The 18,163-nt window shown below is 41.9% G+C and overlaps 1 protein-coding gene across 12 annotated transcripts in view; it reads right to left on the bottom strand.

Moving 5' to 3' along the window:
• Nucleotides 1-4,732: 4,732 nt before the first annotated feature.
• LOC118417536 (dual specificity tyrosine-phosphorylation-regulated kinase 1A-like) overlaps nucleotides 4,733-18,163 on the bottom strand; it is a 58,583-nt gene continuing 45,152 nt past the window's right edge. For 9 of the 12 annotated variants that reach the window (XM_035829749.1, XM_035830530.1, XM_035832094.1 and 6 more), the window contains 8 exons: nucleotides 16,685-16,801; nucleotides 12,577-12,765; nucleotides 11,762-11,909; nucleotides 10,884-11,170; nucleotides 10,070-10,216; nucleotides 9,242-9,382; nucleotides 8,204-8,498; nucleotides 4,733-6,898 (listed from right to left, as the gene is read on the bottom strand). In XM_035829749.1, the coding sequence (XP_035685642.1) occupies nucleotides 6,087-6,898; nucleotides 8,204-8,498; nucleotides 9,242-9,382; nucleotides 10,070-10,216; nucleotides 10,884-11,170; nucleotides 11,762-11,909; nucleotides 12,577-12,765; nucleotides 16,685-16,801 (2,136 nt within the window). In that variant the 3' untranslated portion in view covers nucleotides 4,733-6,086. Of the gene's footprint in view, nucleotides 6,899-8,203; nucleotides 8,499-9,241; nucleotides 9,383-10,069; nucleotides 10,217-10,883; nucleotides 11,171-11,761; nucleotides 11,910-12,576; nucleotides 12,766-14,049; nucleotides 14,083-16,684; nucleotides 16,802-18,163 lie in introns of those variants that run through there. The other 3 variants (XM_035825053.1, XM_035827409.1, XM_035831346.1) reach the window with 2 other exon arrangements.

The following is an 18,163-nucleotide window of genomic DNA, read 5'->3' as shown; positions in this document are numbered from 1 at the left end:
GCGACTTACGCGGTTTATTGAAGTAAACATTAGCTTGGAGGTATGATTGTCTTTGCGTGAATCAGACCTATGACCTTATATACTCTGCAAACATGGGGACCAACGTTATCTGGGAGGCATAATTGGACGACATCGTATAGCCTCCGCCTCGGTCTAAACGTAGTACATGCAGAAACTTGACAGACATACAGACGCTATTTTATTCACGCGGCCCATCCTCCATGCGACGGACATGGCCTAGCCAACTTAGTCTGCGTTGTATGAGAAGGGTATACATGTTTGGGAGGCCAGTACGAGGCAGCACTTCGGCATTGGTGACTTTGTCCTTCCATGATATGTCCAGGATGCGACGAATACACCTCATGTGGAAGGCATTTAACCTGCTCTCCTGCTTGGCATAGGTGGACCACGTTTCGCTCCCATAGAGAAGTGTGCTGGGGACGCAAGCGTTGTACACTGACACATCTTGGTCTTGACAGATAGTTTGTAGTTCTCCCAGACTCGTGTGGTGAGACGGACAAGTGTAGTTGCAGCCTTTCCAATCCCTCTTGTCGATCAGATCTCCTTGTCAAAGGAAAGATTGTTGCTGGTGGTGGCCCCAAGCCTGAAGGTATGTGAAATGCTTCAAAACCTCCAGTTCGAAGTCACCGATGGTGATGCCTGGTGATGCCTCTACACCCTGGCCCATCACTTCTGTCTTCTTGAGGCTGATGATCAGACGCCGTTCGCTAATCACGAGCACGAGGTAACCGGCAGTCGACCGGGACAAATTTGTGGCTTCCTGGGTCAGACCCTTTAAAAGCTTAAGATACGTAAACAACCCGAGGACATGCTCTAAGAGCTGTAGCATTCCAGGAAGCTATTGCCCACGAGAGACCACTTTGAAAAGCCGATGCACGTTAGGAACCAGGGTTTTTGAAGCCCACAGAGAAGCTGCTATCAAGGAGAAGAACTTAGGAGGAGGAAACAGTGTTCCTTCCTTTGCAGTAGCTGGTGCCGTTAGTGCGGGTCCAAAATGAAAACGTTAAATGTGCGCCTTTTTCAAACCTACAATAATGCAACGAAGCACTTAAAGGTTTCTTATTACTGGTAACCTCCAGTAACAGAGTATTGTAATCACTTTGTGCGTTGGCTGTTCGCACCTATATCTCTATGTTCCGTATGCCGCAATCGCATGTGGATTGGCATGTCGTCTGTACTCGGTTAGGAAATGATGCACGCTTTTTTCGCCGTAGCTGTTTTTATTATGGATGTAATAATTTCAGTTTTCACCCCTACGGCGTCCGGTATAGGGGTTCAGGTCTTCCTTATGATTGTTGTAGTTATTTGATACCGTCAAGCAGATGTTGGCCTCGTCGGAATATGCCATCTCTTTCGGGCTTTGCGTTTCCAATATTGAGGTTGGTTTGACATAGCATACTGTTAACATTTTGCGCGGTTGATAGTCATATGCTTGTTATGGTTAAAACGTGTTTGATCTTTGGGAGCCTTTTTTTTCGCGGTAGCTATTTTCATTGTCGATGTATTAATTTGAGATGTCACCCCTATTTCCCATGTGTTGTAGACCAGCTGGCTTATAGACGCTGGGGTCTGGCAATTACTTATCTCGAAGCAGATATGGGGTTATTTCCACAGCTGTGATTGACCTACTTTTTAACGTGGTGTGCGTCTCAAGTATCCATTGTGAAGCGCTGTTGTTGTTTCATTTGTGTCGTTCGATTGAGACGCTGACTTAGCTGTGTTTTAAATTTGGCAGTGATAGGTATCGTAGCTTTTAAGTAAGTTTTTTTGTATTAGCTGATGTGATGTGTCTTGTATGCGATTCGCTACTATATAGGTGGGGTGGCCATGCTCTTATCTGTCGGGTAGGAACGTGTCTTTTGTGTCCGGAACACCGAAAGTAGAGGGAATTAGCAGGGACAGAAGGGGTATGGTCTTGGAGGGAAATTATATTTTACACCAGGGATTGAAGGGTAGTTTTCATGAATGGAAATTATATATTTCGCATATACACAGAATTAAGCCATTGTCGGTGGGAACTCAAACTTAAGGAAATTATTTGTGTACCTTATATTTGTAGGACTTGGAGGAGCGTGTGCGCTGTATACGACATATGTTGAGTATGTTTCGTTCCGGCTCACCGAAAGAAAGGCGTTATGATCAGGAACAGAAAGGGACTGTTATGGACGATAATTATGTTTGAACCATACACACAGATTGTTATGTCTGTACGTTTTGTGCTCGACCTGTGCTTGTTTTCATTTGGTGTCGTTCGATTGAGACGCTGATTTCGCTGTTAATGCGTACAGGACTGTGTTTTTAATTTGGCAGTGATAGGTATGTTAGCTTTTAAGTACGTTTTTGGTATAAGCTGATGTGATGTGTTCTGTATGCGATATAAACACAGAGAAATACACCACAGAAAACATCACAACCGACATAAGCCATAATTAGGTCACAGAGTATGTTACCTACGGTCACTTGTTTGTCATTGTTTTAAAACTGGAGTAAAGTACTAATATTGATTATAATAATAATAGCTTCTATTAGGCTATTAGGCTACTTTGAGTCGATTATATGGATGAACCTGAGATCTTTTCGGTATAAAAAAATCAGTATCGACCATACTGTAATCGTACAAAGCAGTTGCAAAATCAGCAACTATATAGATTGCAAAAAAATAAAACAAAAAACAGGTACCTTTGTACTTTCCTTATGGTACGTACGTGTTGTTTGCACCTGCAATCAGCTCTCGGGCACGAACTTGCAATAAACATTTATATTAATGTCATAGAAGGCAAAGTCAATTCTGTCCAAAACATAACGAAGGCAACTTTTTTTACCAGGCTCGCACGCTCGCACCAGTTTTTGGGTTCCCCAAGGATGTCATCCATATAATCGAATCAACATGGCCTAATACCCCTTTTCAGATTCCAGGTATATACAGGTGATGTGTGGGCATCGCTTGTGTCTGTCCTCTCAACAGTGATATGAAATTGGAATGAAATAACTTGTGTACAAAAAATGACAATTGTGAATACAAATTGTGTACAACTTATACACCTTTCGACCTTAAGGTTTGCGGAACAGAATGTCTGTTGAAAGGAACCTGGTCGTCTGTCTTCCCCATCCGTTGGACGGTGACTGGTCTCGCCTCCTCGACTCTGGTGCCGTCTGGACAACAACAGGACTGAAGGAAATGTTGTATACCTTTTCCTGTGGGTCTTGCTGGCTAAACGAGACCAAAGGTTTGGATAAAGTGAACAGAGAGTGTCACTTGATCTACATCATAAAGACAAACTCTAAGCTAATCTTGGTACCTCCGGGAGTCATTTTCATAGACAGGTATCTTCGGACATTGGTCACGAAATTCGACTTACCTTCTTCATATACACACACGGTGACGGTCACACCATAAGAAACGGTACTCAACTTATCCTCCAAAACTCTGTGAAGGATATTCATAATTTTCTTGTAATCTTGAAAAGATGTATTGAAAGAGAAGAACTCAACTTTATCTGTCTACTGCTACTTCCGGGACATAACAACGAGCCACAAACGGCAGCAACGGCCCGTAAAGTGCCAGATAACCTGTGTCGCCCCCCGTCTATGTTCACAGTTGGGTAGCGAGCTCGAACGAGCACTGCCTCCAGGCTCCATTCGGTGAACAAGGCCGACGGAGTAATTAGACAATTATATTATGTCCTAACCTATGGAAGTGCTGGTTAGATAAAGTTATCTTCTTTCATACTGTCATTTACCAACACAGATGAACCGATATGTTCAGTGTGAAAAGAAGTTATTACATCCTGAACCCCTGTGCCTCCCGAAACGTACTTTCAATCCATTTTTCAGTCCGCTCATAATGAAATCAATGCCTCAGTTGAAACTTAAACTCCGTGCAACTTTCTTACTGTAGTCAAAGTCAATAATTCCAGAGCTGTGACCAGAAGTTTTTTTGTTGTTGTTTCAAATTCGAAAAAAAATATAAAGGTAGCTAATCTGAGAACAGAAATTATAAATAAATTGGCGTGTGTTACAAGTGCCAGGCCTAAATGTGTTAAAAGGTTACACAATTCTTTTCAAAGTAGTGTGTGTCACAGCAAGTTTTAAATGGGAGTGACCCTGTGTTTTGTAATAGTGTATGTGCAACATTAGAATATTTATTAGGACTTTAAATGATATAATGTGCATTTTTTAGTTTTATCTTTCCTTACTTCATTACCTCAATGAAAAGCAGCATGCATGGATGTTTAAGCTTTTTCGTGAATAGACTAAGCTTCAAACAAACACTAGCCAAAGTTAGCCTCAAAACGTATGTAAAACTGTCCCTTATCCTACATCTGTTTGGAGATGTCATACTTGCAACGAATACATCTAAATTATGCCGTCATTTGCATGATTCACGAGATCATGTATCCTACATCTGCTTGGAGATTACAGCCTTCATTCATCATAATTTTCTCATCATCATATCTAGACCTTAAAAAATTGTATCCTATTGAAGACCATGTTGATTCCATTATATTTTGATTTGACCATACTTTTTGTGTTGTCATCTGTTCAAGATTTCATAATGAAAGTACCTTTTTCTTACTTAACTTTTTTATTCGCATACTTGCATTAGTATAGGGGTTTTCAGAGAATGTCATCCATATAATCGAATCAACATGGTCTAAGTATCACTAACAGTGTCACAAACAACAGAAAGAGAAGACACAACAACCAGGGATTGCTTGGCCTCATCAAGTGTGATTTGTCTGGTTTAATTTGATTGATCGCTTCCATTTCTCCATGTGGAACATACAGTAGGCTGCATGTGATATTCACTATCATAAAGTTAGACTTGAGTGACTCCTGAAATTAACACTACTGGTACAATTATACATGCACTCTGGAGGGAAAGAAACGGAGGCGTTCGTTTTACAGTGACAGCCAAGCGTTTTGTACAGTGCAACTTTCTTCTCATCTTCATACTGTACAGACGTTTAAAATTGCTAGGCATTTTGCCAAGGAGAAATTACCGTGGACTGATATCTCCTGCAAGAAATTACAGCAAAATTATCCCTTTGTACAGGTCTAAAATTACTCTAGTACAATTCTACCATCATTTTTTTAAAACGGACAAAAAATATTTCCTCTGATTTTGTAGGAAAAAATCATCTACAAATTTCGGGGGAGGGGAGGGGGGCTCCAGACAGCAATGTCACAAAATGAAGAATAGACACTGGTTTAAATACGTATGGCATCCCATTTTCTTGTGTCTTTGAGCAGCATTGGCTAGCATGTAAGGATGCGCCCTGCATTATCAATAAAACCAGGTCCAATTTAATCACAATTGACTTAAAAATCCATCTTCAGAAATAAGGACCCACTAGTAGGTCACCTAACTACTGACAAAATTTCCTTCGTTGTATTACTGTCCCAATTTGGGACAGAACACATCAAATAAATATGATTACAAACAGACAGTGGAATAAAAAAGATGACGGCTAATGGGGTTTCGAGGGCCAAAAAAACTGTACAAGTTTAGGGATGTCAACTAGTGATGGCTGAATGGAATGAAGAGGGGGTCTACAGGCAACATCTGTCAGATTGGGACAGACTAAAACTGTACAGGCACAAGTATTTACAAACTGTTGCAATATGCACAATATGCAACAGGGGGAGCTATTTGGTGCTGTGCACACAATTCCACTTGCGCAACCATCCACAAAGACGTCAGCCGTTGCACAATTCTTAACATGGCACCATCGCTCATTCGCTTACCGCACGTGCTGTCACAAACATGCCCCTATTATGTGGGGAGACCATTCAAATCCTTTCGAAAGTGTCCTAGTGTATTAACTGTCCTGGAGACGACATCCACACTGACATTCCTCGCACATACTGTACAGTGAGACTGGTTCACATAGTTCGACCTAACAAGCAACATTGGACAGGTATGTGTACAAGAAAAATAGAGCTATTTTAAATTTGGGCAGATCATTTGATTCTGGTGCTGCCCACCCTTGACAATTTCTATTTTACATGAGCTACACACAAATTTTTTGTATTGGCAGAATTAATAACATTTGAGACATTCATCAAGAGTGGCTTGCTACTGGGCTCTGTTGTACGCAAACGCCCACCATCGGCGAATCAGTCTGATCTCGTGCTTGGCGCGACGCCACCGCCGGATCCCCCATCATCATACCCCCTGCCACCGTGGATTGCGTCGCAGCCAGCGTGAAGGGGAAAGCACCCGTGGCGTTTGCAAGGTAATTACTACTGCTACTGCTATTCGTCGACGCAGCCGGAACGTTCGTCCGCAACTGCATGTTCATGGACCCCACCTGGGTGCAGTCCACCGAGTGCTGCTGGGGGTAAGTGTTCACGTTCACATCCGCCGCACCCGACGCAGAGTTGGAAGACGAGTTGGAGGAACTTTGTCTGGAGCCGCCGCTGCTCCGCCCGCCACTCCCCACGAGTCCGTGTCCGCTCGGGGTCGAGTGGCTGGAGGACGGCGACTGGTGCGCGCCCGTCAGGCCCACACCGCCCAGCTGGGCCACCGGGTGTCTGTGCCCGGACACGGCCAGCGGCATGTTGTTCCCGTTGTTGGGAACCATGGAAACGGTCGCCGGGTCTCCCCAGACCAGCGGCCTGGCCTGCTGCGGCTGCGTCTGGTAGTACTGCTGTTGCAGGGCGGGCGGCGGAGGCTGCTGGTGCACCGTACGCATCGAGTGCGACTGGGCGGACCCGGGGCTATCGCAGTCCATGGCGGCCTGTGTGGCGGTCGACAGTCCCATGGTTACGTTTTGGTGGTGCGGGTGATGCGAGTGATGGGGGTGGTGGTGCGAATGATGACCGTGCTGGTGCGTGGGATCCGAGCGAGCGCGAGCGCCCGACGTAGTTCCTCCTGCAGAGCACAACAAGGAGTTAGTACCGACAAACGGACACGTCACAAACGAACAAAGCTGTCACAATTTGCAGGTGGCATGCAGCGGACTATTACCCCACTCCTTCCCTAACAGCATCACCCTTTTAAATCCCATCTACATCAGGTGCAATTGCAGGCCAGCTGCAAGTTGCCCAAATTTTCGAAAACGTAAAGAATAACACAGAAATGACCAGGCAATGAATAAATAATGCAAAAAGACAACAGGGACAGAAAAATAAGTGTGTGCACGTATCATAGATAACGACAATGGAATGGAATAACTGTAGACTATTATATCTTGCCAAGCGGACCGATGGATCACCACAGAATGTACTGGTTAGTGATACTGAGGACAGAGGTTGGGAAACAACCCTCAGGAGGTCATGTGTGTGTGAAGTCTTGTTACTTGCATGTGTGAAATGAATACAACATGTCCCAGGTAGAGATGAAGCACACAGGGGATGGGTCCTGCACTGGTTACCCGTCTGTACAAGCTGCTAGCATAGTGAGCGTTAGTCTGCTCATTTATTGTCCCATGTCCTGCAGTCTGGAACTTATGTCTTTGTCCGGTCTTACTCAAGACGGTCTTACTCAAGGATATTTGCTGACTTTTGAACTATGGACGTAGACAATATAAAGGAGGCAAAGCGCTGATTTTCTTTTGACTTTCCACAAATGTAGAAATTTGAAAGAAGGCAAAAATTGCAGAAAAAACATGGCTATTTTATGGACTCTGGAACAGCCAACAATGTTTTACTTTCTTCTATTGGCACACATTTGGAAAGTAATTGCAAGTCTTCTTGTCACTTTTTGAGGGTTCTTTCTGTTGGTGTTGCCATTTGAGTTCTAACTCTGTGAGATGTTATTGTCTTCCAGACTGCAGTCATTGCACTGACAATCGGCTATGCTGGCGACAACTACAGAAGGATAGCCAGTCAAGGACCCATCCAAATTTCAGTAAAATTTAACTAGGACGGAGGTACTAAAGTCCACTTACAATGTGAGTCTCTACTTGCTAACGTTAGTAGCCACAGACCTTGAATCTGCACAAGACAGAACAGTCATGGGCCTCGTGCAAATGAGTATCAGAAAAAGTCGCAAAGAAGGCAACAACACAAAGGAAAATGGAAAAGCAAAAGATGGAGAAATAGGCCAAACGAAAGCCAGACAATGTGGGCCTTACGGAGAAAAAAAACAGAGGCAAAAACTCAGAAAGGCAAAATCAAGCAATGGGAAAGGAACCATTGCAAGCAAAGTCCGAACCAAAGAATGAAAATAAAATACCAGAACTCGATGCCGATGACCCTGCACCTGAGCTTTGCTCCATTGCGGGGCTGGTTGATACACTATTACTGGTATTCGTACTCTCATCCGCCGTCCGCTTGAAGAAGTTGTGTTGTAACGCATGGAACGGTGTTATCCTCGTCTTGGGGTCAAAGTCCAACATTCGCAATATCAAGTCTTTGAACTTGAGATAGTCTGCAACACTGTGGCCGGCTTCGCCCATCCGCCGCCCTCCGGGGCCGCCCGTCTCCGCGCCCAGGATGTCGTGCAGTTTTCTACTGCCCGCTGGCTTGTACTGAGATGGAGAAAAGTTACAAACATTTAACATGACAGATGAACACTTTTCCATGGCTACAAAAAGCGCTACATGCACCAGTGGGATAGGTGCTATGGTGCATCTAATAAAAACATTTAGGTGCCTAGAAAAGTCTTTAGTTAACACGACAGAGGAACATTTCTCAAAGCACTACATCTACCAGCGGATAGTTGCAATGGTGCATCTAACCTAAAAATTTAGGTGCATAGAAAAATGTTTTAGGTGCACACAACATAAGATAAAGTAGGCTGTCAGCAAAACATAATCACAAACCTCACTTTTTGGAACCTGAAATTCTAATTCTATTCTATAGCTAAACAAGTCAACTTGTACAACAAAGGTTTCATCATTTTTCCTGACGGTTTAAGTTAGTTCACCTTTATCTGTAGGGTAACCTATATCAAGGTGAACTATCTGTAGGGTAACCTATATCCAGGTGGTTTCAAACAATATATTGAAAGTGTTGCTTTTGAAGCCACCTTCCGTCGACTTCATATCCCTGAATACCCTGGATATATGTCACCCCTCTGATAAAGGTGAACTAGTGTTAAATGTCGAGAATGTGTTGTGTACAATTGTGCAAACTACCTTTTTCATACATAACTCTATACAAACATCTAAACTACGTGTACAGCTCCAAATTTGAGTGCACTTAAGTAGACAACCACAAGCCCGGAGTATATCATCTCCAAAAAATATTTTTCTCCATGTTGTTGTCATACCTTTTTCCCATCCTTGCTTTTCCTAATGCTGTACGTCCCGTCGGGGTGCTTGTCAAAATACTTGCGTGCCTTGGGTGCCTGGTCTAGGCAGTGAGCGGGAGGAATGCCCAGCACTTCCACAATCTTGTTCATCTGATCAACCTGAGGAAAAGTGTGACATTTTCAATTAATTTGAAGACCTGATTATTGGGACTGGAGGGGAAAGGTCTTCTTTCCGCGATGAAGGACAGGCAGTTTTGGAGGGCCAACTTCGTTTGCTCCACCTCTCAAGAGGATGAATGATGATGATGATGATTATTGGGAGGGAAGAAACAAACTTACTGGATGTAAACTTCGAAGTGAAAAGTGAAGGTACAGAATGCGGGTTAAGCACTGGTTTGCTCCTACTGGCGACAAATTATTTTCAGCAACTCTGCCAGTTTCTTAAGTCAATTTTGGTCAAACTTACATGCGGCACAAAGGTAACTGAATTATGTCTCATTGTCAGCTTCAGCCCCAAGTTAGATAACTTTGTTGGAAATCGCAGTGTTGCAACTAAGGTTCATTAAAATCAGGTTTGCATTGTTGGCAACTAGTTTGAACCCATTTGTGCCATTTTGCCGGTTGAGAAGCAAGGTGTTCTGGGCTGGAAGTTCAGAGGTCACTGTTGTTTTAACCTTTCATAAGTTGTAGCTGGAGATTTTGCCTGAGAATCGAACTTTAGCTTCTTTTGCAAATGGTAATGTTTACCTATCAAGTAGAAAAGAACTTGAGGAGAGTGAAATATTGATATGTTTTGAAGCCTTTCTTTACGTGTGTTTTAAACTGATGAAGCAGTTAGAAACTGACCTCGTTTGAGCCGCTGAAGAGGGGTTCCCCCGTGTGCATCTCCACCAGTATGCAGCCCAGGCTCCACATGTCGATGGCCATGTCATATGGGATCCCCAGCAGCACCTCTGGTGACCTGTAGAACCTGCTCTGGATATACTGGTATATCTGTGGACACATCGGGCACAAACTTAGTAAAAATCGTGACTGAAAAGTGTTTCTTCCACTGGTCATGACAGAGAAGACAGATACTATGCACAGTATTTACAGGTTCATTGTACCAGGGATGTTCCTTGAGCTTAACGTCCCATCCTAAGGACTGCAGCTCTTTCCAGTAGCGTGCATGTCGGGTGAGCGGTAAGTTTTCAGACCTGTATCTGACCAAGTTGACCGGGTAAACTGTGGTTTTCACTAGAAACTTTGGGCACGGGCAATACTCCAAACAATGGTCTATTTCCCTACAAAGGAATCTGTCTGATGGAGTATCTAAGTTCTACTGGATGTTTTAAAATCCTATTTTAATGTAAACAACACTAATGCCTCTGTTAACTTAAACAAAGCTTGACTGTAGAAACTTGGTAAAAATGACTATCAACTTTCCTCTACTTCCCTCGTTATGTTCTTGAGCCAAAAAACGTGTACATCTTTAGGTATAATCTGTTCATCTTCCAATCGGTCCAAAATCTGGTTACTGATTTTTTTCAGGTCTGGATTTTCTGGACTGCTCCAACAAGAGAGGTTTTGTACCAGTACCCACCCCTACCCAGTACCAGCACACATCCCTACGACAGCTAGGGGTATATTCTATGGGAGATCAACAAAATGCTGCCCTTACCCTTTGTCCCAATTGACATGAGCTCCCAAAGTCCACAATCTTAATTGCACTTCTCTTGGGATTGCACAGGACAATGTTCTCTGGCTTCAGGTCACAGTGGATGATGCTGAGCTCTGGTGTGGAGAGGAACAGCAGGGCAGTGCACATCTGCTGAGCGAACTTCCGCGTCAGGTTGAGCGACACGCCCCGGAAGTTGGTGTTCCGCAGCAGGTCGTACAGGTTGTAGGACAGCAACTCAAAGACCAGGCAGAGGTGGTTGCGGAACATGAAGTGCCGCTTCAGTTTGACTGTTGGAGAGAGACAGATATTACGAATATGAGGAAACTGACAGTAAGGAACAGGCCTTGAAACCAACTGTACCAAAAGTGTCATAAAAAGAAATTTAAACTGTCCCAAAGTGAGATTCAATAATATTGTTGCAAGTACTATAAATGTTATGACATTTACTAACAGTGGAAAATGTATTTTACAAATTTATCTCTACAATATATTATATAGTTTGATGGAGAAAGAAATGAAAATGTATTGATTTTCTACAAATGTTTAGCCTGGATTTCAGCCTTGCTAGCTTTGGTCTGTGAGGTAGCGACCTTCGGGAGCAGACCAAAATCAACAAGGCTGGATTCCAGGCTACCAAATGTTGCCTTTAGAACAAACCTGTTTAAAACTTTTCGGCTTGCGCTGGCCGCGTGTGCCTAGAACAAGTAACTTTTTGAAATGTTCCAACCCAAAGCACACATTGAGTTATCCCAAGCCAAATTTTGGTAGCATGCACTAGCTAGAACCATGAATTTTCTCAGATACAATAGTGCTATAAGTAACAAAGTACTACAGAACTTTAAAAGTGAAAAAAGGAGTTGTGTTTTTTTTTTACTTACCAATGTAACACTTTCCTTCTGGGTCATGCTTGTTCATTAGTTCTAACAACCGTACTTCGATCTGTGCTTGATTCAGAAATGCTTTCTTGTTCTTGATTATTTTTATGGCAACATACTCCTGGTCACCGTGATCGTATGCCTTCACCACCTGTATTAATACATAAGACAATAAGAGTATTAGTGACATTCATTGCTGGATATATTATTATTAGTAACATACTTTATCTAGTAAAGCTAGTTCTATAGCCTCTTCAGGCTGTAAGTGTAGTAGGTGTCTAGGGCCTTTTACCTGACACCTGGGTGGTGTAAGGAAAGTCTTGTATAGTGTTGTTCCTAAGGGCACAAGTCAGAACAGAATTCGAACCCAGGGCCACTTGGTTCTGGGTCAAATTCGCTGCAGTTACGCTGCCCATCTAGGACAAGAGATACAAAAACCTGGTGTTCTGCTGCAGTACCAAGGTTACCAACATGGGGCTCAGCATTGACCTTGACCTTTGTATTTCCAACCAATATCCACATATCAAATATCATAATTTGCAATTCAAAGTTCTAAAGTTATGCTGTCCACAAGTATTCGGAAACACAAACACATTTTTCATGGAGGTAAAGATCACTGTCAATAGACTCCGTAGCAGATAGAACGCGCGCAAAGAATGCCAGTTTGTGGTCAATTGATGTTTTATATTGTACATCGCTGCCATGGTCAGCTGGGCAACTTGTAGATCGAATGACCACAAACTGTCCTGGCATCCCTTGTGGCACTCAATTGTAAATAAGGACTATGATGTACATGCTTGTCTAGAAAAGGTGCTTACCTGGCCAAATGATCCTTTCCCTATAAGTGAGTCAATCTCGTATCTGTCCTCCCACTTCTCTCCTATCCTCACAATGTAATCGTAGTTGTCATCGTCGTATCCATCATTGTACACTTTCCTCTCCTTCTTATGGCTTGTGTCGTCACCTTGGACTTGCTGAGCCCGCCGTTTTTTCTTTGCATAGTAAACCTGGAAACAATCGCACGTTATAGTTACCCTCGTTAGTACATTACGTCTTGAACAAGTCCTGTTCTGAGGCAATTTCAAGACATCTGGACGATGCTCGCATGCCTTGGACAATATCCCTCTCAAGTCTTGTCACAAACTCTTGTGACACGTGCAAGTGCCTTCAAGCGTTCCAGCTGCAATACTAAAGGATACGTACTTACAGGCTGCAGATACAAAAGTGCACTTTAAACATGCCATTCTTGAGGTATGTTATGTACATATGTATACTGATATTGCAAGAAATGCCAGTAAGTGGGGAGGGGGTTCCATTCTGCTTGACAATGCAATTTCAAAGTTTTTTTGTTTTTGAATAAAAGAACTAATGATCAAAGAACTTCATCTCTTGCCAAAGAAATAAACGTGTTTCTGATTTGATAGAGAGTAACAAAAGTATGAAAATATTAGGTATGAAAATATAAAAAACAAAACGATGCAGAGCAAGATCATGAAGGAAAAATATAAAGATGTTGAAGAGCATTTTGACCACGAGTAGAAATAGGACCATGACATGCTCACAAGTTGCCTGGTTAGAAAACTGGTGCGAGCAATCTTACATTTCAAAAATACTATAATGGAGGGCCAAGTAATCCAACTGTAGCTGACAGCATAAATGTAAAACCTTTTGTGTTCAACTAGTGCTGCGTACCAGTACACCAGACCGAGTATGTTTGCGTTGAGTTTAAAAAAAAATGTTGGGAACCAGTTCTGTACTTGCGAAAAAAACTCTCGCTTATATACTCTTATTCTTCTTTTTGTTCTAAACTATCGAAAACCTCTGTGCTGATCTGTGCTGAAAATAAAAGACTAAAAATTGCTTTTTTTTTTTTTTTTACTGATCTTTTGCATGGATTTCAAAAGCAAGGTAAATTCTATGCCCACAAGCTAAAGGATTTCCAGCACATGTATGACATAGGTTTAGGTTTGGACTTATAGCAGCAGTCCCTGAATCTGACCCTGAATGCAGACCTCAAACTGAACACGAGTTCAGGTACGCAGCACTTTGTGAAACTCCCTTTCTTGTCATGCTTGTCTTCTACACAGTTCAAATTTCAAATCTCCAATTTAGAAACGGATGCACATCTAGACAGTACGTTGATTGCATGTTGCGTTTGTTCTAAGAGAAACTACTTCGAATCATCCATCCGAAAGGCAGGCACAATAGATGAAGACGAATAACAACATAGAACAGTATACTATAGCAAATGAGATGATATATGATATGGCTGGCTCCCAGTCCCCACTTACCAGAGAAGAAAGGGGCATGTGTCAGTCAGATATTGTGAAGACACCATAACTCACAGGTTACAAGAAACGGAAGACAGTCAACAGATGAAGGGGTGGGGGGAGGGGGGGTTGTAAAAAATGGAGGAGGAACATAAAGTATGGCATAAAGTTAGAGAAAGCATCACCAACAACTCTTCAAGAAAGCAGAGAGCAGTTAGGGAGAACCCATCATTGAATTTCGACAAATGCATGTAATGCTCACTCAAAGCAAAAAGAAGTTCTAACCAAAGCAAAGGACTGTTCTCAATCGTTCTCTGCACCATGCAAAAACCCACTGGCAAGCCACAAGGCCCTGCAGTGCTCATTACTCGTAGAGTTAGGTGAAAAAATCCAAGATGGGCTAGTTAGGCAAACTTTTAGTCTCCATGCCACACCAAACGGTTAAACTTAAAACCTTTACCACCAAAGAAAATACTTGGTAAGTAGAAATTTCAAATTGGTTGGAGGCTGTTTTTAGTTTGTAATTAGTATGAATTGATGGAATGTGGTAACTTTTGAGGGGGGACATATGTAGTGAGCTAAATAACAGACTTGTACCATACACATAAGAACCTTACAAGCAAGAAAAAAACAGCAATGTTGCTGTTAGGCCATGTTGATTTGATTATATGGATGACATCCAAGCAGGCATCACCTTTTGTCCCCTTCCAAAAAAAGTCTTCAACCATTCCGAAAATCTTACAAAGTGCAATATGAATTGCCAAAATATATCATAAAATGCATATTTATGTTGCTGAATTCCAAAGTGAATTTTCGAATCAAAGAATTCGAAGATGTGAAAGAACAAAGAAGATGAATCTATTGTTCGGTAAACCACACTCTGTATGTTTTGTCATTTGATAAACCTTCCTGAAATTTCATAATAATGGCAACATTCGTTTTGCAAAATTTTGTAATCTTCGCATGCTTGCATCAGTTTTGGGTGTCCAAGAGGATGTCATCCATATAATCAAATCAACATGGCCGTATTTGGGAGGAATTGACTTGCAAGGTTAAGATGTGCATGGTACGTTGTTGTCATGCCTACATTTCCTGTCACTAGTGAAATATTGGCAAGCCTTGTCGCCAACGGTTAGTACTTTTTGTAAGTGTTCTTGTTCACACGTAGAGAGGGCGGTTGGGACAGACAGTGTCTTGGCTTGGTTGGAATGATTGGTGTTAGCCGTCAAGCTGGCGAGTGGGTTTTTGCAGAGAACAGAGAACACATAAAGAAACCCGGCAATCCCTTCTAACTGTTTCCAAAGTTCCGCCTGGTAAAACGTCCGAACATAGCGCTGCATACCTATACATTGACATTGGACCGGTGCTGGACTTTTTTAGGTTCTGTTCCAAAACAACCTAAATGTCAGGAACAAATTATTGTCGTGCAAAAACTACATCTCGGTTACAAATGTATATTTTCCTTTTTGTTCCAAACCATCTGAAACCTGTGACAGATCATGAACACATTTCTGTTTTTGTGTCAATTACTGACAGTATTTAGTTTTGCATGTACATTTTCCGACTTGCATGTAAAATTTATGCAAACATGCAATTTTACATGTAACAGAAAGAAGTACTTTTAACACACACATGCCATATTGTAAGTCCTAAACTTGGACCTTAACATCTGGACTTGAATCTGGAATTGTACCTGAACTTGAGTAAAGGTACGCAGCACTACATGAACCTTTAGGCAGAACAGGTGAAACAGAGAGAGGGATCGTCACGGGGATTTAATAGTGAGGAGGAAAAGAAAACACAGGACCTACAGTAATGCTAGCTCACTTTTATCCGTGGGGTGACCTATATCCATTGTTTAAAAACAGTGTATCAAGGGGTATCAAGTTGACGAATGACAGTTTCAAACTGCAAAGTTTGAAAAATATTGTACTTTGAAACCACGGTTTGTGGACTTGATATCCCTACATACCCTGTTTTCAAAAACGACGGATATAGGGTACACCACAGATAAAGGTGAACTAGCGTTACAGTGATTCTCTCAAATATGGGAAATGAAGAAGAATGAGTGGAAAGAGGCGGCCATACCAATTTGCTAAATAGTTTCTCTCCATATTTTTCCGTAATAAGTCAAAGCAAGAATGCCTAGAGCTCTCACAAAATAGTACGTTTTCATATTACACTAGGAGAACTCAAAGGCATTTCTTGCTTCAATTTATGATTTTACGGAAAAATGATCCAAGAGAAAACCAAGATCAAGAAGGTATGGCCAGACAAGCAGAAAAAGTGAAGTTATTGATCAAATCATGTACAGAAGAAGAAGTAGTTCACATTAGAACAACCCCTTCCTACTACTACCATTGATACACCTACCATACATGTTGAGAGAGAGTGTGCGGATCAGACACCGAAAGGTGCCTTTGCGGGAAATGTGAAATATAACAATATTTTTCTGTTGAAAGATTCATATGTATAACTGTGCTCACGATTTACAAGACCTTGTGAACACAGGAAAGAATCAACATAGTCAAAAATAACTTTCCTTCTAGAAGACTTGCTTTTGAGTATTTTTTAAAGCTCGGATTGGGACAAAATGTTTCACTTTCCGAAGGATCTGGTATGGCTTGAAGAAAAGACTTTTGTTGTTGTTGTTTACCTCGTTGATATGTTTATACGTCTTGATCAGGTCCACGCTGAGCTTGCGGAGCGGGGCACCAGCTGGGTCGCGAAACGTTAGCGGGATACGACTCTGCAGTGCCTGCATCTCCTGAGTCTGGGGAGAGAAAAGTATCGGGTTAAGCATGGAACCATCTGTCTTAGTTCTAACGTTAGTTCACCTTTATCCGTGGGGTAACCTATATCCGTTGTTTTTCAAAACAGGGTAGTTAGGCACATCAAGCCGACGGGTGGTAGTTTTATACTGCAATATACTACAAATATTGCAATTTGAAACCAACGTCCGTCGACGCGACATCTCCAAATACCCTGTTTCTAAAAGCAACAGATATACTATAGGTTACCGAACGGATAAAGGTGAACTAGCATTACACTACATTTCACAATCATTGTCATCCATATAATTATATCAACATGGTCTTATGATTGGTTTATAAAATGTCCAGCCACTTGAATAACTTGTAAACAATTAATTCTCTTCTCGAACATTGTCAAATATCCAGACGTGTTTTGTTTATGTCTCAGGTCCCTTCACCTTTGACATATTACCCACAATTCCTGTGCACATGCATAATCATAAGTTATAAGCAGTCTGAATGTATATAAAATACAAAGTACATGTTTGTCTGTTTAGCTCCTTCTATTTATCTGCACTTTTTGATACCTTTCTGATACAGTTACAAAAGTTTGCTGATTGAGTTGCAGATAGCATATCTTTATGCAAAGCAGTGTTTCCCCTCTTAGTGGCCTATTCAGTTCAAGACACAGAACACAGATCAAGACTCAGTCTTGTCTCTTAGAGTCCTTGCTTGAATTTTTGTCTCCACATCCTGAAGTTTCTCACATCAATTTCACAGCTACTTCTTTTTTGGAAGAAATTGCACAGACCAGAAACTTCTGGTGCTACTGGCAATTCTTGCACACTTGGCAAGACATGTGGCCATACAAATATCTCAGCTGTGTTACTTCTTAAACTTGAGGTATAAGTTAAAGATCATACACAAAATGACTAGCTTTGGGGAAACACTGTCACTCCAGTTCAGGGTCAGACAAGTCAAATGAGCCAATTTCCAAGGGCAAGTGAAAGTGCCCATCGGGCAAGTGAAAGTGACGAACAGGCAAGTGCATGTCCTTCTTTACTTGCCTGATTGGGAAAGTGTGATTTTTCCATGGGTTGATTTTCCATGGGTGTGATTTTTCCATGGGTGCCATTTTTCCATGGGTGCCATTTTTCCATGGGTGTGATTTTTCCACGGGTGTGATTTTTCCATGATTGTGATGTTTCCATGGGTATGATTTTTCCATGGGTGTGATTTTTTTTCCATGGGTGTGATTTTTCCATGCGCGTGTTTTTTCCATGGGTGGGATTTTTCCCATGGGTGCGATTTTTCCATAAGTAAATACTGGTCCAGTTACATATTTCAAAGTGAGATAACGCAAATACCTAGTAATCCACATA

Source organism: Branchiostoma floridae, chromosome 1 (assembly GCF_000003815.2).
Source record: "Branchiostoma floridae strain S238N-H82 chromosome 1, Bfl_VNyyK, whole genome shotgun sequence".
Classification (NCBI taxonomy): Eukaryota; Metazoa; Chordata; class Leptocardii; order Amphioxiformes; family Branchiostomatidae; genus Branchiostoma; species Branchiostoma floridae.
The sequence above is the reverse complement of the archived record's forward strand: the minus strand, read 5'-3'. Positions and strand labels throughout refer to the sequence as shown.